The sequence below is a fragment of the Oncorhynchus mykiss genome, chromosome 24 (genome assembly GCF_057628025.1).
Source record: "Oncorhynchus mykiss isolate SJ-2025 chromosome 24, ASM5762802v1, whole genome shotgun sequence".
Taxonomy (NCBI): Eukaryota; Metazoa; Chordata; class Actinopteri; order Salmoniformes; family Salmonidae; genus Oncorhynchus; species Oncorhynchus mykiss.
Genome location: NC_143045.1, coordinates 11,269,956 through 11,292,923, shown reverse-complemented (window position 1 = coordinate 11,292,923; position 22,968 = coordinate 11,269,956). Strand labels below are relative to the sequence as shown.

The window sequence follows — 22,968 nt, the reverse complement described above, 5'->3', positions numbered from 1 at the left end:
CAAAGTGCAGGTGAGGTCCTCTGGTCCAGATGTTGTCTGTTGACTCATTCCAACACGTCTCGACTGTGTGTTCAACGGGGGGCGGGGGTCTTATTCATTATAAGTAGGTGTCATTCGTCTTCTTGTTTTGGAAACAATGTGCAATCTAGGCCGTGTTTAGAACTATGAGAACAACAACAAAGCCTTCCAGAATAGAGGACATTGCCTACAGTACAACAATCTCCAAACAGTCCCACATAATATCATTAGCAGCCAACATCAGAGCATTACACACGTACATGTTTTTAAGCTTGCCTTACTGTGTAGTTATTCAAGATGTCTCTGCTCATGTTATCTGGTAATCCCCGACATGTTCTCCATATACTCTGTAGTGTTTCTGTTTGTCACGCACCTCCAGTCCAGACCACCACACTGACCATCACACGCTAGCCACAGTTGAAGCACAGTCCTCCATTCATCCACCACCAGGAATCAGGTGACTGACTACAAAGAGTCATTTGGTGTGATAAGATCTTACCAGTATAATAGAGTAGCAGAAACAGGAGACCAGTGAAAGAACATAACCTGAGATTGTTCTTTAATCCAGGGCCATGAGGATAAAGTACTTGTGAACCAACAAAAGTAATTGTATTATATTAACATTGCGCTGCAAAGGTTCACTCAATTTTATCACAGACAATCATATCATTCTATTAGAATCTTCATTTTAAAGGTCAAACGCAGCCCTTTTTATCTCGATATCAAATCACTTCTGGGTAACAATTAAATACCTTACTGTAATTATTTTCAATTAAAATGGTCAGAAAGAAACAAATCACATCTTAGCAAAGAGCAATTTCTCAAGGAAATGTTTTGCTAGAACTGTCTGGGAGTGTTGTGAGTCGGGAGGGGACAACTGACAACTAGGTGTTATTGGCAAGCAGGTTTGGAACTATTTTTCTTATTGATCTATTAACTCATTAACCGTCTGGTGATGTCACCTGGCAGGCAAAATATCCATTACACCAAAACAGGCAGACATTTCGGGCGGTCTTTTTAAAACAGCTCTTAAACTAGAAGGGCATTATCATCATTTTCACAATTTCAGAGTATTATTCCAACTTCATAATGTGGAAATATACATAAAACACAGAAAAATCACATTTTTGACTGCACTGGGCCTTTAATAAAAATCATAACTTCTGATAATCTTACTCAAAAATACATGTCAGAACAAGTGAGTAGATTTCAAATCTTTATTGTAAAAAAGGAAAGAATCTGTACAAAAAATTCATGTAGAAAGTTCATAATACAAAAAAAAGAGTCAAAAATAGCACATTTTCACTGCATGAAACAGATTGAGATTACAAAAAAATGCGGAGCTACTTTACAGTACCTTCAGTAGCACCGTCCCTCTGTGAGGGAATGCATTGGAGAACGGAACCACAAGAAGTCACATAGTCAGGAAGTGGACCACGACACAGCACACACCACAGGATGTCATGAGCTAGTCAGGAAATTAACTACACATGCTCAGAACGCTATGGGGACGCCCAGTCACCCACAGAAAAAAAGTGGTTGGGTATTCTCACAGGTTCTTTGCGTACAAGTGTAATTACACTGCAAAAAGGGGCTCTTAAAAAAAAAGAAGCCCTGAACTGAAAACAAAGCAGACTGCAGTAATGTTAAGGCCATAAGTGATACAGTATGGCAACACAGAAAATAGGATGATCACAGTTGTATCCATCAGAACGTCTGTTTCAGGTTTACATGGCAAGTTGGGTGTTAACCTCTTGGGTTCAAGGTTAAACTGCTGGCTACAGTGAAGGCTCAGTTTCTCCCACTGACATGCAAACGTTCTCAACCGATTTCCATCACTACATTGCTTGTTGTTGTGACCTCTTTCTAGACATTTAGACCAACTTTGTTCCTCGTTGTAATGCTTTGGAATGATAGTAAGTTGGTTTACAGAAATGGTATGTGTTTCTTAAGGCCTGCTTTCCTGGACACTTTGAAATAAAACTTGATGCACAAACTGGTTATGGAAAAAATCATACTACGCCACTTTTAAATGGAATGCCTTGGCAAAGACAAATATCAATGCTCTAACACAGTTGACGGTTCACCCTTCGTGTAACTGGGGATGAACTGACTTGGGTCCAGTTAGTTCAGTCTATTGTCAGATATTTATCTGTCAGCTTTTTCAATCCTCATTTTATTGGTTCTTGGCTTTTAAATACATTTTGAAATCATCTTTTATTAGGAATGAAAAGTAAAAATAACTTAATTTCATCACACATTTTTTTCAAAACAAAACAAAATGCTACAAAACGTGGCTACCGTCACGATAAATGAAGGTCTTCAGTTTCTTCTCCCAAACTTCAATACATGTATCATACAATTAAGGGCAATTTGATCATCATTTGATCACCTTTAGTAATCATGAAAAGATTCAGATCCAAATCATGTTTTAACGAGAAATACCATCTCAAATCCACTGGATTTAAATACACTAACTGCTTCCAACTGTCGGTCCAAAGACAAAAACAACTGCACACATGGCAGATTTCAAACACAAACAGAGAACTTACAATTTAAGTACTTTTAAAGCTCATTGACTCTCATCCAATAATAACAGGTCTTCAGACAGCGAAATAACCATGATGGCTTGTTACTGGCTCCTACTATCAACCTCCATACCATGCCATCATCTCCCAAAACAAATATATACAAACAATTTAACACTGGTAATAATAGTGGGATTGTCCGACAGTGGTACTGCTCAACTCAGCGCCTCCAATAGAGGTGATGGTCTGGTAACTGACGCATACCGTGTTCAGTTCCAGTGTGTGTGTGTGTGTGCGTAAGGAATGTGTGTGTGTCAACTACTGCTCTATCCAGGGTCCCACACACCAACCGCTGATTGTCCCGGTGATAGAGTAGGCCATTCTGGAGGGAGTGATGGAAAAGTCAATGAAATGTATTCAGGTTCGAAGGGAAGAGTAGCAAACATATCAATTTATATACACCACTACACTTTGTTTTTTTAAAGTGCGATAGGGTTCTTCGGCTGTCCCCGTAGGAGAACCTTTTGAAGAACCCTTCTTGGTTCCAGGTAGAACCCTCCGTGGAAAGGGTTCTACTTGGAACCAAAAAGGGTTCAACCTTGAACCAAAAAGGGTTCTCCTATGGGGACAACTGAAGAACCCTTTTGAAACCCTTTATTTCTAAGAGAGCACTGGCATTTTTTACCAAGTCAAGTTGGTCTTGTCGGAAACTATAGGCCGAGCTCTTGGAGTGAGGAAATCCTAGTTCTAGACAGTAATGATTGTATAGCGCAAGTGTGTCTCTACAGCAGATCCCATATACTATATCGCTATATTATTCAGGCCATAGTGTGACTTACAGGGGATTCTACACGGGCCACTCAGTAGCCGCATCAAGCCACACTGTCCAGTTGAATTGCTCATTCTAGCATAGCCTCAGTTGGAAGAAGTTGTACACACACATACAGGAGCCATAGCCTCTTCACCAAGTAAAGCCTTCGCGTCACCACGACACCCAGCACTGTGCTTTACAGTTTACAAGGAAGGATAGGAACACACACACAAGCCCACACGGTCTGGGAGACCCACCTGGGTCAGAATGCTACATCAATAGCTGTCCCAACGAGAGATTGAAAAAAACATTATATATATATATATATATATACACACACACAAGATGTACAAAAGAGACAAAAGAAAAGGGGTCCGTCCGTTCCAGCGGACTCAGTCCATTCTGAAGCAGTCTGTGATTCGTCCAGTAGGGAGCTCCGGCGCATCCAATCCCGATCCAGAGTCAGTTTATCTCAGTCGGTGCAGAGTGCTGAGGGTATCCGAGAGGAAACGGAGGACTCCTAGACACAGGCCTCTCCAGCCCTGCCGTTGGGGGATGCCACCCTGAGAGAGAGACAGAGAGAGAAATAGGGAGAGAAGGAGAGATAGGGAAAATTTGTGGTCAGCCCCAAAACAATTGTGTCTTTTACTGTTGCCCTTTCAGTCTTGATGCTCGTTCAAATGAACGATTGTTGACAGTCTGCAGCAGTAAATAAGGGATAGAGGTCACATTGTTGATGATTGCAGTGTAAGACCACACGGATGTAAGTGACCTAATTCTGGACAACACTGAACTGACTTAGCTCTTAAGATCTATTTAGAATAGCTTGGGTCTTTACAAACATCCACAATTACACCAAGAGATTCATTTAGAAAATGCCATAGGATAGCATCCAGTTCCCTGCTTTAAGAGAAATTCACAACATCCTATCATTATGATATAGGCTCTGTGCAACCACTACTACACAGTCTCGTACTTTCTAGATTCTATACTTTTTAACGGACTTTAATATCCCCTTACTGGAACAGGTGAGCTTTCCCCGCATGTGAGTCTGTGTGCGTGTGTTTGTGTGTTTGTGTGTGTGTGTGTGCATGTGTTTGTGCGTGTGTGTGCGTGCGTGTGTTTGTGTGTGTGTGTGTGTGTGTGTGTATGTGTTTGTGCGTTTGTGTGTGTGTGTATGCGTGTGTGCGTGTGTGCGTGTGTGCGTGTGTGTGTGTGTGTGTGTGTGTGTGTGTGTGAGTGTGTGTGTTTGTATGTGTGTGTATGCCGTGCAACTGGGTGTAGTTAGGAAGTCCCAGACAGACACTGGCTGTAAAACAGAGCCAGGAGAGGCGGCACATCGCCCGTCAACAGCTGCTTTGAGTCACTCACTAAAAATAGCCCTGCTCCTTAGTGAGAGAGAGAGAAGTGAAAAAGAGAGTGAGAGAATGTGGGAAAGAGACAGAGAGAAGTAGTGAAAACCAGACACTGACAGACAGAGAGATGCCAGCAGAAAGCTTATAATAATACACAACGAAAGAGAATGAGATAGTTACCGCTCAGAGAGGAGAGAGAGGGAGGGAGAAAGAGAGGAAAGATTGAGAGGTGGGGAGAGAGAAAAATAGAGTAGGGGAGGATACAGGGTAAGAGAAGATAGAAAACCACTGGCCATGCAGAGAAAGAGGGGCACAGTTGGGGAGGTCACAAGACAAGATACAGACAAATAACTCTGAACAAGAGAAACAGTAGAGTGGTGTGTGTGTGTGTGTGTGTGTGTGTGTGTGTGTGCACGCGCCCTTTTGTTGTTACTCGTGCTCAGGAAGCCCCTGTTCTTTTAGCTATCCTCACTGTAAACCACGTTTCTGAAAATCCCCTGATACCAGACAGTAGGGCAAGAGCCAGTTTAACCAGGGCACACAATACATCGCCATCCTGCTCCACAGACCAAGGGCTTTATTATACTGTAATAAACTTGCCAGTTTATTATGTGTGTGTGGGTGTGCGAGCATTTGTGTCTATGTCTGCGAGTGTGCATAGTAAATGTCGGCTCGGGAGAGACATCCGTGTGAGTGAGTGAGCGCTGGAGTAGAGTGACGTCAGCTGTGTTTGTCTGCAGAGGGGGATGCAGGTTGCCGGGGGGGGGGGGATTAGCCTGTGTTTACCCCTGCGGCTGCCTAACTGACTGGCTCCTCACGCGATACAGCCCAGCAGGGCCCCCAGGGGGAGGGAGGGAGGTGAAGAGACAACGGAGGGAGGTAAAGAGACAACGGAGGGAGGGAGGGAAAGAGACAACGGAGGGAGGGAGGGAGGTAAAGAGACAACGGAGGGAGGTTGGTAAAGAGACAACAGAGGGAGGTAAAGAGACAACGGAGGGAGGGAGGTAAAGAGGGAGGGAGGGAGGTAAAGAGACAGAGGGAGGGAGGGAGGGAGGGAGGTAAAGAGACAACGGAGGGAGGTAAAGAGACAACGGAGGGAGGGAGGGAGGTAAAAGAGACAACGGAGGGAGGTTGGTAAAGAGACAACGGAGGGAGGGAGGGAGGTTGAGAGACAACGGAGGGAGGTAAAGAGACAACGGAGGGAGGTAAAGAGACAGAGGGAGGGAGGTAGGTAAAGAGACAGAGGGAGGGAGGGAGGTAAAGAGACAACGGAGGGAGGGAGGTAAAGAGACAACGGAGGGAGGGAGGGAGGTAAAGAGACAACGGAGGGAGGGAGGTAAAGAGACAATGGAGGGAGGGAGGTACAGAGACAACGGAGGGAGGTTGGTAAAGAGACAACGGAGGGAGGGAGGTAAAGAGACAACGGAGGGAGGGAGGTAAAGAGACAACGGAGGGAAGGAGAAAAGAGACAACGGAGGGAGGTTGGTAAAGAGACAACGGAGGGAGGGAGGTAAAGAGACAACGGAGGGAGGGAGGTAAAGAGACAACGGAGGGAGGGAGGTAAAGAGACAACGGAGGGAGGGAGGTAAAGAGACAACGGAGGGAGGTTGGTAAAGAGACAACGGAGGGAGGTAAAGAGACAACGGAGGGAGGGAGGGAGGTAAAGAGACAACGGAGGGAGGGAGGTAAAGAGACAACTGAGGGAGGGAGGTAAAGAGACAATGGAGGGAGGGAGGTAAAGAGACAATGGAGGTAGGGAGGTAAAGAGACAACGGAGGGAGGGAGGTAAAGAGACAACGGAGGGAGGGAGGTAAAGAGACAACGGAGGGAAGGAGAAAAGAGACAACGGAGGGAGGGAGGTAAAGAGACAACGGAGGGAGGGAGGTAGGTAAAGAGACAACGGAGGGAGGTAAAGAGACAACGGAGGGAGGGAGGTAAAAGAGACAACGGAGGGAGGTTGGTAAAGAGACAACGGAGGGACGGAGGGAGGTAAAGAGACAGAGGGAGGGAGGCGGGTAAAGAGACAGAGGGAGGGAGGGAGGTAAAGAGACAATGGAGGGAGGGAGGTAAAGAGACAACAGAGGGAGGGAGGTAAAGAGACAACGGAGGGAGGGAGGGAGGTAAAGAGACAGAGGGAGGGAGGGAGGTTGGTAAAGAAACAACGGAGGGAGGGAGGTTGGTAAAGAGACAACGGAGGGAGGGAGGGAGGTAAAGAGACAATGGAGGGAGGGAGGTAAAGAGACAACAGAGGGGGGAGGTAAAGAGACAACGGAGGGAGGGAGGTAAAGAGACAACGGAGGGAGGTTGGTAAAGAGACAACGGAGGGAGGTAAAGAGACAACGGAGGGAGGGAGGGAGGTAAAGAGACAGAGGGAGGGAGGGAGGTAAAGAGACAACGGAGGGAGGTAAAGAGACAACGGAGGGAGGGAGGGAGGGAGGTAAAAGAGACAACAGATGGAGGTTGGTAAAGAGACAACGGAGGGAGGGAGGGAGGTAAAGAGACAACGGAGGGAGGGAGGGAGGTAAAGAGACAGAGGGAGGGAAAAGGTAAAGAGACAGAGACAGAGGGAGGGAGGCAGGTAAAGAGACAGAGGGAGGGAGGGAGGTAAAGAGACAACGGAGGGAGGGAGGTAAAGAGACAACAGAGGGAGGGAGGTAAAGAGACAACAGAGGGAGGGAGGTAAAGAGACAATGGAGGGAGGGAGGGAGGTAAAGAGACAACAGAGGGGGGAGGTAAAGAGACAACGGAGGGAGGGAGGTAAAGAGACAACGGAGGGAGGTTGGTAAAGAGACAACGGAGGGAGGTAAAGAGACAACGGAGGGAGGGAGGGAGGTAAAGAGACAACGGAGGGAGGGAGGGAGGGATGTAAAGAGACAACGGAGGGAGGGAGGTAAAGAGACAACGGAGGGAGGGAGGGAGGTAAAGAGACAACGGAGGGAGGGCGGTAAAGAGACAACGGAGGGAGGGAGGGAGGTAAAGAGACAACGGAGGGAGGGAGTGAGGTAAAGAGACAACAGAGGGAGGGAGGGAGGTAAAGAGACAACGGAGGTTGGTAAAGAGACAACGGAGGGAGGGAGATAAAGAGACAACGGAGGGAGGGAGGTAAAAAGACAACGGAGGGAGGGAGGTAAAGAGACAACGGAGGGAGGTAAAGAGACAACGGAGGGAGGTTGGTAAAGAGACAACGGAGGGAGGGAGGTAAAGAGACAACGGAGGGAGGGAGGGAGGTAAAGAGACAACGGAGGGAGGTTGGTAAAGAGACAACGGAGGGAGGGAGGTAAAGAGACAACGGAGGGAGGGAGGTAAAGAGACAACGGAGGGAGGGAGGTAAAGAGACAACGGAGGGAGGGAGGAAGGGAGGTAAAGAGACTACGGAGGGAGGGAGGGAGGTAAAGAGACAACGGAGGGAGGGAGGTAAAAAGACAACGGAGGGAGGGAGGGAGGTAAAGAGACAACGGAGGGAGGGAGGGAGGGAAAGAGACAACGGAGGTTGGTAAAGAGACAACGGGGGAGGGAGGTAAAGAGACAACGGAGGGAGGTTGGTAAAGAGACAACGGAGGGAGGGAGGTAAAGAGACAACGGAGGGAGGGAGGGAGGTAAAGAGACAACGGAGGGAGGTTGGTAAAGAGACAACGGAAGGAGGGAGGTAGAGACAACGGAGGGAGGTTGGTAAAGAGACAACGGAGGGAGGGAGGTAAAGAGACAACGGAGGGAGGGAGGGAGGTAAAGATACAACGGAGGGAGGTTGGTAAAGAGACAACAGAGGGAGGGAGGTAAAGAGACAACGGAGGGAGGGAGGTAAAGAGACAACGGAGGGAGGGAGGTAAAGAGACAACGGAGGGAGGGAGGGAGGGAGGTAAAGAGACAACGGAGGGAGGGAGGTAAAGAGACAATGGAGGGAGGGAGGTAAAGAGACAACGGAGGGAGGGAGGTAAAGAGACAACGGAGGGAGGGAGGGAGGTAAAGAGACAACGGAGGGAGGGAGGTAAAGAGACAACGGAGGGAGGGAGGTAAAGAGACAATGGAGGGAGGGAGGTAAAGAGACAACGGAGGGAGGGAGGTAAAGAGACAACGGAGGGAGGGAGGGAGGTAAAGAGACAACAAAGGGAGACAACGGAGGGAGGGCATCAAGTTCCAACAACTGGAAACTCAACTAAAGTCACAACACTCCCAGCTCATGGATATCAGATTGATCCATTCACACCACTGGCACATGAACACATTCTCAATCATGCACACACGCGCACACACTCACATATACACACACATACACACACACTCACATATACACATGCACACTTGCACATTTAAATTGATAACACCTCTACACATTTATCAGAACAGACCAAACAATACACCATCTCATAAAGGGATCATTTGACCTTACCATTCTCTGGAGGATCGTAGCATTCAAATCGTCGCCGATTCTCTTGAGCTGGTTGGCCACTAATTCCACCACCTCGTCGTCCAACCGCGGGTCCGCTACTCCAGGGGCTCTGTGCTGGGGAGAAGCCTGGGGAGAGCGATCTCTCTGGGGCAGCAGGTCAGGGAGGGGATCCCTGACTGTGGTGTCCTGGAGCTCTCTGTCTGGGTCTGGGGAGAAAAAACAACATGTACCATTACTGCCTTGGGCAGACAGCTGGACCTCCATAGCCCACCACGACCATCTCTGAAACACAACATCAACTAGCCTATATCAACGGCAGCACAGACCAGGCTGAATCAGGTCAAGTTTGGGTAGGAGGCAGATAGTGGATAGCATGCTGGCACATAAAACATGTCTCCTGTATTTTATTATTTAACCTTTACTTAAGCAGGCAGGTCAGTTAAGAACAAATTCTTATTTACAATGACAGCCTAGGAACAGTGGGTTAACTACCTTGTTCAGGGGCAGAACGACAGACAACGGTTTACCTCTTCAGTTCAGGGATTCACTCTAGCAACCTTTCGGTTACTGGCCCAACGCTCTAACCACTAGGCTACCTGCTGCCCCTGTATATTGTTGTCACGTATAGCAACAAAAATATGGTCTAAAACACCCCCCCCCCCCCCCCCCCCCACACACACACACACACTTCTCTGGCTCCATAAGAGTCTTAGGTGTCTAGAAACAAGCATGTTGTCTGGTCTAAACCATATAGGCTACAGTCTTAATGATGGCTAGGCTGCTTAGCAACACAGACCCATTGTTTACTGGGTAAACATGTGCCCCCCCTTCCCCCCAAAGCAACCCTCTTTTGAAAGTCAACCCTCACAATGCACCCCCCCCCACCTCCCTCCACCACCCCTGTCAGACTGTTCAGGCTAGTCTCGAAGACTTTTTGAAATCTTGGGGGTTTCCGCCATCAACCCCGTATTTTCCCCTTCAAAGTTAGAATGTAATCTCTTAATCTGCTTAATAAATCTAGAATACATGTGTTTGTGTATTACAGTGTTTGTTGAAAGGAGGAACTCCTGTCTCCTCTGTACAGCTTCAGAAGAGGTGGCATCACTGCCACTGCTGACAGTGGTCGAGAAAATAAGTTTTAAATCAAATCACGTCAACTTTATTTGTCATATGCACAAGCTACACGGGGTGTGCACAGTACAATGAAATGCTTTAGTGACCGTTTATAAACTGCTGCGCTGTGTCAAGATTCATAGACACTTCAAATTAAGTGGAAGAAAAAACTCTGTGCATTCTATGGATGGTTTCCGTCCAAATTTCCTCCTGAACCCCACTGTGTTTGTTCACAACCCTGACAGAACGCTCCACAGGAAGCAAGGCTCCTGGCAACCGCGGGATTTGTGTCACTGTCCTGAGTATTTTCTGATCCTTAAGATGCAGGTGACTAGACAGCGAGAGACAGCGAGAGACAGCGAGAGACAGCGAGAGAGAGAGAGAGAGAGAGAGAGAGAGAATGGAGAGGAACTCTGGCTTGTTGCCAGGGTAACTATAAACTGGAATCAAGCCATTGGCGGACGGATTCAGTGGCTAGGCTGGGATAGGGTGGACAGGCTGAGGGGCGGGGAAGGACCAGTCTGCCCGGGGACTGGGGAAGGGGCAGAAAGAGCCAGAGAGCGCAAAAGTAGGAAACACAAGGGAGGGGAGGGGTTAAAAGAGGGATTAGAAACAGAAATGGTCAAGTAGTACAAGCGGCGGTCCCCGCGGAAGGTAACAGGGGGAGAGAGAGGGCTATGCCTCTAACCAGGGAGGGCATTGACAGGATGGATGGTTGACTGGCTTGTTGAGCTGACATCCCGCTGAAGGAAGTCGAGCAGACTTCTCTCTATGGGAAGCCATGAGCAGGGGACATGTCTCGACATGCCCCAACCACAGTGTTTGACTTACAGCCAGAAAGAGAGAGAGCGCCAGAGAGAGAGATACTATTCCAAACTATTCCTTTCAGTTACATAGTAACTCCATAGCCCCAAGACCAAAGCCCTAAAATCCTCACATGCACACCAATACCACACCACATCAGTACAACCCTGAGCTCTTCTCTGACAAGATTCAGAGAAATAGCCTGATCCACACTTACCATTGTAGTAAATGACAGTGACAATTACCCAAATGCTGTAGCTTGTGTCCTTCAAAACATAGGCTTAACTTTTCCCACGTGTCAATGACTGTGAAGCTCCTATTCGAGATGCAATACTCTGACTGCCTTCTTCCTGGCCCCTCCCCTCATTGGTTCCCATCTCAATTGTTTAGCGGTTTGTTTACTCTTTCCACAAGCATGGACACACCAGATCTCAAACTGAGTGAATAAAACAGTAGCAAATGTGTAACATTCGGTTGAAAGCTTTCTATCTGGGGTCCATGCCATTGCCAGGGGCAGACTTCTTAGTTAGCAAGTTCATTCTAAAGGTGGCGCAGTGGTTAAGGGCACTGTACTGCAGTGCCAGCTGTGCCATCAGAGTCCCTGGGTTCGCGCCCAGGCTCTGTCGTAACCGGCCGTGGGGCGACGCACAATTGGCCTAGTGTCGTTAGGGAGGGCTTGGTCGGTAGGGGTGTCCTTGTCTCATCGCGCACCAGCGACTCCTGTGGCGGGCCGGGCGCAGTGCGTGCTAGCCAAGGTGGCCAGGTGCACGGTGTTTCCTCCGGGCTGGCTTCCGGGTTGGATGCGCGCTGTGTTAAGAAGCAGTGCGGCTTGGTTGGGTTGTGTATTGGAGGACACATGACTTTCAACCTTCGTCTCTCCCGAGCCCGTCCGGGAGTTGTAGCGATGAGACAAGATAGTAGCTACTACAACAATTGGATACCACGAAATTGGGGAGAAAAAGGGGTAAAAAAAAATAATAATAATAATAAAAAATTTAAAAAGTTCATACTAGGTAAAGCGTCATCAGGTTTAGGCCATATAAGGGAGGATGCTTAAAGGGCACTGCTTGTATTTACATCCTACACGTGATGACAACAGTTTTATGACTACTAGCCAACCCATTTCTACTTGGTGGAAAATTAGCAGATGAGGAACTTCACTTAGATGTCCAATGGCTTATCTTAGATGTACAAACATCAACAAGTATAATAACAATCACATTGAATTATATTGCTCCATAGTCAATGCATCTCTATTTCATCAACTTTCCTTTTTGATCGACTCACACATTCCATCACACAGTTGAGGGGGGAACTTTCCCATCCAATGCCACTGCACTAGCATGTGAGCATGGTGTCCTTTGATGCTAGTATTTCCTCATAGCAGTAAGCTATTCACAGCTACCACTTGTAATCCTATTCTAACATGACCATGGTTTCTGCCTCAGTGGCCTATGCCTAAGAACTCTGTATTAGCAGCAACATAGACTATATGAAACATCACAGTATCCAGCAACTAGTAGTAATAACCTACCTGTGCTTGCTCTTCTGAGGGTGTCCAGTGGATGGGTACTGGGGGGTGGGGAGGCTTCTCTCTGGGGCTGGGGGGGTGGAGAGCCCTGGCTGGGCTGGGTGTCCATGTTGGAGGGCAGTTGGCAGGACTGGTGGTATGCAGCCTGGAGAGGGTTGTTGCTGCCACCAGGCCAGGCGTCTGGCCGATGGACTTGCATGCTGCAGGTGTGTTGTCTGCCCCGACCATGGTGGTCCACTCCACTCTCCATCTGGGGGCGGGCCATACCAGGTGCAGTCTGTTGATGTTTACAAATGCATAACAAAATTGTAATAGACCATGACTGATCGCCCCTTTTTCAAGCTGTTGTCACCTGGCGGATATTGGGGAACTTTTTACTATGAGCAGTGTGTGTTTGTGTGTAAAGGTATGCAAACAATTAAGCCGTATAAGATAAGCCATCTTTCCGACTTGAGGTAACTCTCTCTGGTTCTAAATCAATGGTCTGGAAATGTTGGCAATATTAACTTGCTTGACCATGCTGTAGGTCATGTAACTGTTTGTTACTTGCAATATGCTGTGTGGACTTCAACGGACAGAGGTTGCTCTCCGGTTTTATGATTAAACAAAGGTGCAGTTGAAATTATTCTGCCACTGTGTCTTCTTATTGTCTCGGCCTTAGACCTATATATCACGGTCACAAGGCATATGAACTACCATGTTATAGAGCAAACAACACAATTATCACAACACATATGTTGTAATAAATTATGTTTTTTTTCTGGCTTCACCACTGATTTTACCCATGCACCGCTACTGATGGAGGACTGCTCCTACTGGGAGAGACAATATGGGCGACCGGTGGCTTCAAAGCCTCTCAATGGCCAATACAAAGCATCAGAAATCCAGGGTTTATATACATCATTGGGTAATACACCATGTCAGGAAGAACTATGTCCTAGGGGTCTCGGTGCTGTGGTCGTTCATATTGCAGAGTTAGAAATTCCTCAAAACCAAATATCAAGCAACATTGTACATTCAATTTGGTTTAAAGGTACAAGCTTAAAATACCTTGTTCCACTGGAAATACAGATTGTCTTAGCATATGTATGTTTTCAAACAGTGACTTTTCGACAGACAGTTTAACCTACCAACCCATATGTTATGTGGCCGCTAGATGGCAGCCACTACGCCCTCGTGTGTGCGATCCTTATTTATAAACAAATCCACAGCCAAGCCAGCAGCGGGTCGACACGCGCTCATTCACATCGCTGAGCGCGCCAAACTCTGTCGGCAGTAAAATTGTATTTTTTTTTGTCAAACGCCTGTCATCCCATTAACTTTGCAAAGCTTGATATTATTTTTTTTGCTCAAGCAAAACATGTATTTACGTTGTAACACACAGGTCGTATCATTCCTATCCGACTCAAAATACATAAAACGTTTCACACGGAAATAATGAAGTATGGAAAATAAACATTGAAGGTGGATTGTGATTGCGCAGGATAAACCGTTCCACGCGATAGGGGTCTGCCTCGGTCCCAACTTGTTGACATACTGCCTGTGACAGTCATGTAATTGAAGATGGGGAATTTTTTTAAAGAAAAATGGTATAAAAAACGTGAATTCCATATCTCGAAGTTGAACGTGGAAATGCATCACTGGGCTGCTGTCATATGTTATCTTATCTGTTCCTCTCCACACAACCATAAAAGTTCCCACATCAAACTCATGACAGCCAAGTGTGTAAAACAAGAGACAACAAACGCTTTCGAAAGCAGCAACCAACAAGATGATGCCACTTGAATTTCACACAAACACACTTTCTGCATTACAGGAAAACCCATTCATGCCGCTGACTCCTACCACGTGAATCCTTTATTTTCATATTTCTAAATAGCTAACTTACATCATTGATTGCCTCGAAAACTATCTTCTGAAACTAATACAATACGATTAAAATGTAGCATGCTAGCTATAATAGCCTAATTTGACGTGTCAAGTTATTTTGACAGCTAGCTAAATCCACAGCCGAAAAACCCTCTAAGGATTTAGATAGCACATTTTGTGTAGCTAGCTATATCTAACAACTCGACCTTGAAAGCTAACGTTAGCAGCCTGTCAAAACTCAGCTGTACAGTACAGCTGTAGCCAAGTCTAGCAGCATCATCAAGATATTTGCTAACTTTTAAGACTTACTTGATGTATCTGATGATTCGCGATTACTGTCAATCTGTCTGTAGTTGAGGCACTGTCGATGGCTTGTTGACATCAGAATGTGTCCAACAAGCGGCTTGTCCTTGCGTTGGATGTGGAAGAAAGTCCACTTGCAGTTTGTGACATTCCACGTTTCCCGCTGCGATTCTCAAAACAGTCAGCCCATTCAAACCGTATGGTCTTCTTTTATTCCGTGGAAAACGATGCTTATCCAACACGTTATCACCGAGCTATGGTCCAAATGTTGATAACAGGGGAGAGACTGTTTCATAGTGGTATTACTCTGCTTTCACTCCCGCGGTTGGCTGTTTCGCCACGCCCTCTCCTCGATGCATTACAACAAGTCCTGACATGCACATCGACAAGATACATGCTGCTACTCAGTTTAAATACCCCGGACAAGACTTTCAAGGAAGAAACAAAACAGCTTTTTGCCCAACCCTGCCCCATTCCCTCCCCTTTTGCTTTCCTGTGAGTTTACCACGTCTGTTGCACCTTTTATGTTAACGGTCAACAAAGCCTGGTTGGATAGTAGCTGGTGCCTCGAGCCTATGGGTGCAAAAATCTGTAATATTTTTAAACCTGTCCTATGTATACATTGAATGGTAAACAGCATAGTAAATCAACAGCAGCAGCGTCATTATCAATGCATGCATTTGTTTAGACCATAAAAATCATGTTGGTCTCTTTTGGTGTGTTGTGAAGTTGAGATGGGGTATGAGGAAATTGACTGCCTATGACAAGGGTTCAAAGTGCCTCTGCATTGCATATTATAACACGTAATATATGACGTCATTGGTTATAACCTCGTTATAACCATGGGCTGTAGGATACAATAACACAGACACATACATGAACAATTGTAGAGTAGGCCTGTTGCACATTGCTTGAATGACACTCATAACCTGTCACATTGTTAGGGGTGGTCACCCATTGACTTATTGCACCCCTTTTCTTTATCAATTGCATGCTTGTTATTCGAGATCAGATATTTTTATGATCACACATAGGGGAAAAATATACTTGAAAAAATCATTTAAACGTGTTGCCCTTTTGTGTGGGGAAAAAACAACCTTTTAGGGTGAGATTTATCTCTAAAAGGTATATTTTTCAATTTCTCATTTGGATAATTGCAATGATGCAATTGAAAATGGTATTTGTAATCCCTTACATTAAAGACACCAAATGCAAAATGATGACTAGGCCTATGCAGCTAATGCTTTGATGTTTTAAATCAAATCCTTAAATGACCTCCCACATAAACGAAAACATGCCCAAATTATAATATGGGATTAGGACATGTTTTGTCAAACACTGAAATCCAGTTATGACAAATCGCCTAATCTGTGGATATTCAACCTGCTTGCTGATATTGGATTAGATATATTAAATTGTAGTCTTCATGTGCTTTTCAAATGACAAGGCCTTTGCTTTTTTGTGTGTGGTTGTTTGCAAACATTTTGCTGATTTAGGATCTAGGGGTTTGTTGACTGGGTTACATTGCAGGCTCAATGTCATAGCCTATGTCTCTATAGCCAAATATGCATTCATTTAACACGTTTAATTATGATAATGTAGCCTATACACGCTGTCAAAATAACCACAAACTGTGCATTGGAAATCCCCTTGTCTTGTCCTTTAACCTCAGATGTGAAACGTGACTGTGAGACCATTGACCCCAACCATTCAGCTGCGGAGTGCTCGCGGTGTCTTTTGTTGCGGTGCCTAATCGGCTGGAAATGGCAGATTGTCCTCGCTAAAAAAGGGGAACCCCTCGCAGGTACATGTCCGGGCGAACATCCCATCATGGGCAAATTGGCTTGGCATCTTGTCAGTTTACACGACTCACGAGAGACCAGAACAGAAGGCAATACAATATACATGAATCTCGACCAACTCTCCCCACCTTGCCATACAGCTAGTTACATTAATTGAGACATTATCTGTATGCATATCTAGGAATGAAATATAGACATATTTTAGTTAATCTCTAGTAATTAAACGTATTTGGTGTGCTATTTAGATAAGAAACAGCCAAATGGCCTTGTATTTTAATTTCATGCTGAATGATTTATTAATTTTGCGTCTCACTTGGACAGTCATAATCATTAATGTATTCACACATCAGTGAATCCTGCTCTAGGGATCTATTGCTCTGATACAGAACACAAAGTGAACATTTTGATTGTGATGCACAGCGAATGCTTTTCGGGAACTGAGCCCTCATAATCAAATGTGACAACAAGCTGTCAACAATTTCATTGTTGGAATATATAATGCTGCTGCTGTACGCTGTGTGGTGCCACACTGACGATGCCGTTAATGGTGGATGATGAAGTTACGCCCTTGGTCATGTGATTGGTGTTCTATTCTTGGCTGCATCATGCGTTAAACGAGGGCACATACTTTGAGTGAGGTCATGCAACTCAAATGAGGGCATGCTAGCGCCACAACCACATGCACTAATTTATCTGCCCTGTCTGTTTACCTGCACATACACACTCCCTAATAGGCAATTTTCACCTCTGTGATAGTGACAAGCATGCAAATGAGATCATTTGCTTTGTACTGAGTTATCTCCCTGTTGTTTTCCCCATACCCTCTGTTCTGTGCATCATCATCAGGTCCCCCCTGTAGGAGGGTCATGTCAAGATACAGTTTATGTCAAATTTACTTTGTCATTTTTGCACTTGAGTTAACCCTAATCTTAACCCTTTTCCTAACCTTAAAACAAAGGATCCTAACCTGCAACTTTAATTATCCTAACCTGCTGCACAAATTCTGCACCAAATGTAAATTCTGACATAAACTGTATACCATCTAGTCAAAACTCTGTAGGAGGGCCAGAGGTAAAAGGTGTCTTTATGCGTCTTTGGGTCTCTGAAAAGCGCTATTTAAATCCAGTGTAATATTAGTATTGTAGGTGTTACAGGTGCTGAGAAGAGGACCCTTTCTCCGGTGGGTAGGAGGGTGTTGGGGGGCAGCCTACTTGAATGCCACAACCTGGTCAAGTCTGCCAGCCTTGCGAGGAGTGTGTGTGTGTGTGTGTGTGTGTGTGTGTGTGTGTGTTGTTTGTATCAGTCTGGTAGTAGTAACCAAAACAGAAGGCCACAGCACGTCTCCTAACACATTGTAGGATGAGCCAATGTTTGGGTTACCACAATGACATCATCCATTATCCCCCCCCACACACACCCTCTCCTATTTTTTTCAATTAAGATGGGAGACTGCAGAACCCTCCCCCTCCTCCCCCCCACCTCAATTTCACAAATTACTTTTCATTGTTGCTGCCTTAATTAGCTGCCAAACAGGCGTAGTTGGGCCAGCTGAGGTGGCACTGGGCAAACAGCTGCCTCCACAAACAAGGTAATGGCAGGGTGCTGAGAGACAGACCTGAGACCTGAGCAAACCATCACCAGGTAGCACCCCTACCATGGAGTACTGTAGCAACCGGGGTCTACACTACTGTGTAAGAGACAGCGCGTGATAAACAGGCTTTCCCGAGAGTTCTGTCTACAATCATTGGTCTCCATAGAGTGGAGACTAAGACTACTGTATACAAGTGAGTTAATGTAAATACTATTGTAAGTCACTTCTGTAATAAATCAGTGTTGTAATTATGACTTATTGGAATATAATGAGGTTGTAAACCTTGTAGCAGAGTCTGAAACTATACATGACAAACATATATAAACATTATATGGCTGTAGTTATTACTGTATACGACACAGATAACTATTTATCTTAGTGTTCCATAAATCAAACAACGTGCAAAACACCAGTCTCAAAGTCAACAGTGAAGAGGCAACTCCGGGATGCTGGCCTTCTAGGCAGAGTTCCTCCGTCCAGTGTCTGTGTTCTTTTGCCCATCTTAATCTTTTCTTTTTATTGGCCAGTCTGAGATATGGCTTTTTCTTTGCAACTCTGCCTAGAAGGCCAGCATCCCGGAGTCGCCTCTTCACTGTTGACTTTGAGACTGGTGTTTTGCAGGTACTATTTAATGAAGCTGCCAGTTGAGGACTTGTGAGGCGCCTGTTTCTCAAACTAGACACTAATGTACTTGTCCTCTTGCTCAGTTGTGCACCGGGGCCTCCCACTCTTTCTATTCTGGTTAGAGCCAGTTGCACTGTTCTGTGAATAGAGTAGTATACAGCATTGTACGAGATCTTCAGTTTCTTGGCAATTTATTAGATGGAATAGCCTTCATTTCTCAGAACAAGAAAAGACTGACGAGTTTCAGAAGAAATGTTTGTTTCTGGACATTTTGAGCCTGTAACCGAACCCACAAATGCTGATGCTCCAGATACTCAACTAGTCTAATCAGCACAACAGTTTAACTGTGCTAACATAATTGCAAAAGGGCTTTCTAATGATCAATTAGCCTTTTAAAATGATAAACTTGGATTAGCTAACACAACGTGCCATTGGAACACATGGTTGCTGACAATGGGCCTCTGTTCGCCTATGTAGATATTCTATAAAAAAATCTGCCGTTTCCAGCTACAATAGTCATTTACAACATTAATGTCTACACTGTATTTCTGATCAATTCAATGTTATTTTAATGGACAAAAATGTGCTTTTCTTTAAAAAACAAGGACATTTCTAGTGACCCCAAACTTTTGAATGGTAGTGTATACACTGCTCAAAAAAATAAAGGGAACACTTAAACAACACAATGTAACTCCAAGTCAATCACACTTCTGTGAAATCAAACTATCCACTTAGGAAGCAACACTGATTGACAATACATTTCACATGCTGTTGTGCAAATGGAATAGACAATAGGTGGAAATTATAGGCAATTAGCAAGACACCCCCAATAAAGGAGTTCCTATGCTTCCTGGCTGATGTTTTGGTCACTTTTGAATGCTGGCGGTGCTTTCACTCTAGTGGTAGCATGAGAATAGTCTACAACCCACACAAGTGGCTCAGGTAGTGCAGCTCATCCAGGATGGGACATCAATGCGAGCTGTGGCGAGAAGGTTTGCTGTGTCTGTCAGCGTAGTGTCCAGAGCATGGAGGCGCTACCAGGAGACAGGCCAATACATCAGGAGACGTGGAGGAGGCCGTAGGAGGGCAACAACCCAGCAGCAGGACCGCTACCTCCGCCTTTGTGCAAGGAGGAGCACTGCCAGAGCCCTGCAAAATGACCTCCTGCAGGCCACAAATGTGCATGTGTCTGCTCAAACGGTCAGAAACAGACTCCATGAGGATGGTATGAGGGCCCGACGTCCACAGGTGGGGGTTGTGCATATACAGCCCAACACCGTGCAGGACGTTTGGAATTTGCCAGAGAACATCAAGATTGGCAAATTGGCATTTATTTGGGGGGCCGCACAGCCCTCCATGTGCTCGCCAGAGGTAGCCTGACTGCCATTAGGTACCGAGATGAGATCCTCAGACCCCTTGTGAGACCATATGCTGGTGCGGTTGGCCCTGGGTTCCTCCTAATGCAAGACAATGCTAGACCTCATGTGGCTGGAGTGTGTCAGCAGGTCCTGCAAGAGGAAGGCATTGATGCAATGGACTGGTCCGCCCGTTCCCCAGATCTGAATCCAATTGAGCACATTTGGGACATCATGTCTCGCTCCATCCACCAACGCCACGTTGCACCACAGACTGCCCAGGAGTTGGCGGATGCTTTAGTCCAGATCTGGGAGGAGATCCCTCAGGAGACCATCCGCCACCTCATCAGGAGCAAGCCCAGGCGTTGTAGGGAGGTCATACAGGCACGTGGAGGCCACACACACTACTGAACCTCATTTTGACTTGTTTTAAGGACATTACATCAAAGTTGGATCAGCCTGTAGTGTGGTTTTCCACTTTAATTTTGAGTGTGACTCCAAATCCAGACCTCCATGGGTTGATAAATTTGATTTCCATTGATAATTTTTGAGTGATTTTGTTGTCAGCACATTCAACTATGTAATGAAAAAAGTATTCAATAAGATTATTTAATTCATTCAGATCTAGGATGTGTTATTTTAGTGTTCCCTTTATTTTTTTGAGCAGTGTATATATATATATATATATATATATATATATATATATATATATATATATATATATATATATATATATATAGGTAACTCCATGGAGGGCAAGTTCCACTCCGGAACACACCTTCCATGCCTTTCATTATTTTCCATAGAACTTATAGACCCTCGTTGATTATCCCTTACATGTTGTGTGTACCAAATGTATAGCCTATGCTTGGTTTTGCAGATGCATAAACCACCTTAACAAATTAAACATTGCCAGAGTCATGTGTATAGGTGGCAGGGAAGTCAGGCGCAGGAGAATCAAACTTAGTGGAATGGAGTTGTTTAGTAACTTTAAACAAAACATAACTATGAATAACATAAAACAAAGTGGGTACGAGGACCCGTCGCGCACCAATACAAACAACACGAAATCTAAACAACAAACAATCTCTGACAAAGACATGAGGGGGAACAGAGGGTTAAATACATAACAGGTAATGAATGGGATTGAAACCAGGTGTGTAGGAAGACAAGACAAGACAAAACCAATGGGGGAAAAAAATGGATCAATGATGGCTAGAAGACGGTGACATCCACCTCCGATGCTCGAACAAGGAGGCAAGATCGGAAAGATCAGAAAGATCGACAGGACCAATGACATTCTCTCTCATCTCTCTGAATGGTGCATATGTCAGTCTCTGCAGTAAATTCAGCAAAGTCTTATCATATTGGATAAGGTTGAAGAAACCTTGGCCCCCTTGACAGCAAACACCAAATTCAGTTAGGCCCTATCAGAAACAAAACAGTTAAATGGATTCTGAAATTCTGTGTGAATTCAGTATAGCTAATGATTATCAAATATCCAAATATATTTATATATTCATATGTACATATACATATTTTCTCTCTTTAAAATGTGATATACCGTGGCAAAATTACCAGGTGCTCTTCTAGTGTTGCACCCCTCCTCTATACTGTATCTCTGAATCCATCTCATGCATGTCACAAAAAGCATTGACTGTGACTTTTTTATGACTGTTCGTGAAGGCTAACCCAGACATGACTTTACGTTGAGGTCACAGGGCCTGTTGCATTGTAGGATAATTCATGAAATATGTGAAGAGATGCTCCTGTTTGAACAGGGCTTTAGTGATAAAGAGGTGTGATGCTTCAGGAACAACTATTACCTCATCATCATCACCCAGGGCTGGCTGGACAAATGGCTCATGGCTGAGGGGTGTCAGCTGTTGCCATCGTACCCTCATCTGACTCCTTTTAGTCCTACAATGCCTTGTTATCATAAGGCTGTGGAACACAATATGAAGGAATGTGCATTTTCAGCAATCCACATGAGATCCACACACTGCTTTCCCATGCGCTAGCGAGGCTGAAACCCAGGATTAGCAATAGAAACTAAATTAAAATGGCATCTTGGATACTCCTCATCAGCAGCCCAGCAATGCAAACCAGTGCACTTTTTCCTCCCTCTGTAGACTCATGGGTTCCCATATGGGCTCTCAGGGGTCCGTTGTTTGCCTGTCAAAACAATTAGGTCATCACCAGGTCTCTGTTGGGTTGCTCTGTTTACAGATCTCAGAGAGGTGGTAGCCATTGCATAGCAGTTATAGGACACCTTTTCGCTCAGTGACAGGTCCAGGATCTTGGACCATGGGTGGACAAACAATAGTAAGGTCTGTAACAGAATTCGACCACACGTCATTGTCTGTGTCAACTGACTTTGCTGATAGCTACTTTATTGAGGAAAAATGTACTTACTATGACTGAGATATGTGGTTGTCCCATCTAGCTGTTTTAAGATGAATGCACTTACTGTAAATTGCTCTGGATAAGAGCATCTGCTAAATGACTCAAATGTAAACGCAATATAGGCCTACATCCTGGTGTTCATGAGCCATGGTGAGTAAGATGATGGATTTATTATTATTTAGGGTTTTACCTCATCGGTTTCTTTGTAGAATACACTTTCTTGACAATTTCTTGTAGGCTACACTTTCTTGACAATTTCTTGTAGGCTACACTTTCTTGACAATTTCTTGTAGGCTACACTTTCTTGACAATTTCTTGTAGGCTACACTTTCTTGACAATTTCTTGTAGGCTACACTTTCTTGACACAACTCTCTAACTAACCTGTTGCACCTTTATCATAATTTCTGCCATAGAAAATACCAGAGGCGTCATTCCCATGGGGGCACAGGGGTACGTGCCCAAACAGATTT

At 45.1% G+C, this 22,968-nt stretch overlaps 1 protein-coding gene across 1 annotated transcript; it reads right to left on the bottom strand.

The window, feature by feature from the left end:
* Window positions 1–1,221: 1,221 nt before the first annotated feature.
* LOC149972363 (uncharacterized) lies at window positions 1,222–15,231 on the bottom strand. Its single transcript, XM_090218262.1, has 4 exons — window positions 14,726–15,231; window positions 12,551–12,824; window positions 9,100–9,305; window positions 1,222–3,920 (listed from the first exon to the last, which is right to left on the bottom strand). The coding sequence occupies exons 2-4, from the start codon at window positions 12,810–12,812 to the stop codon at window positions 3,825–3,827; spliced, it is 564 nt and encodes a 187-aa protein (XP_090074388.1). The 5' UTR covers window positions 12,813–12,824; window positions 14,726–15,231; the 3' UTR covers window positions 1,222–3,824.
* Window positions 15,232–22,968: the final 7,737 nt, after the last annotated feature.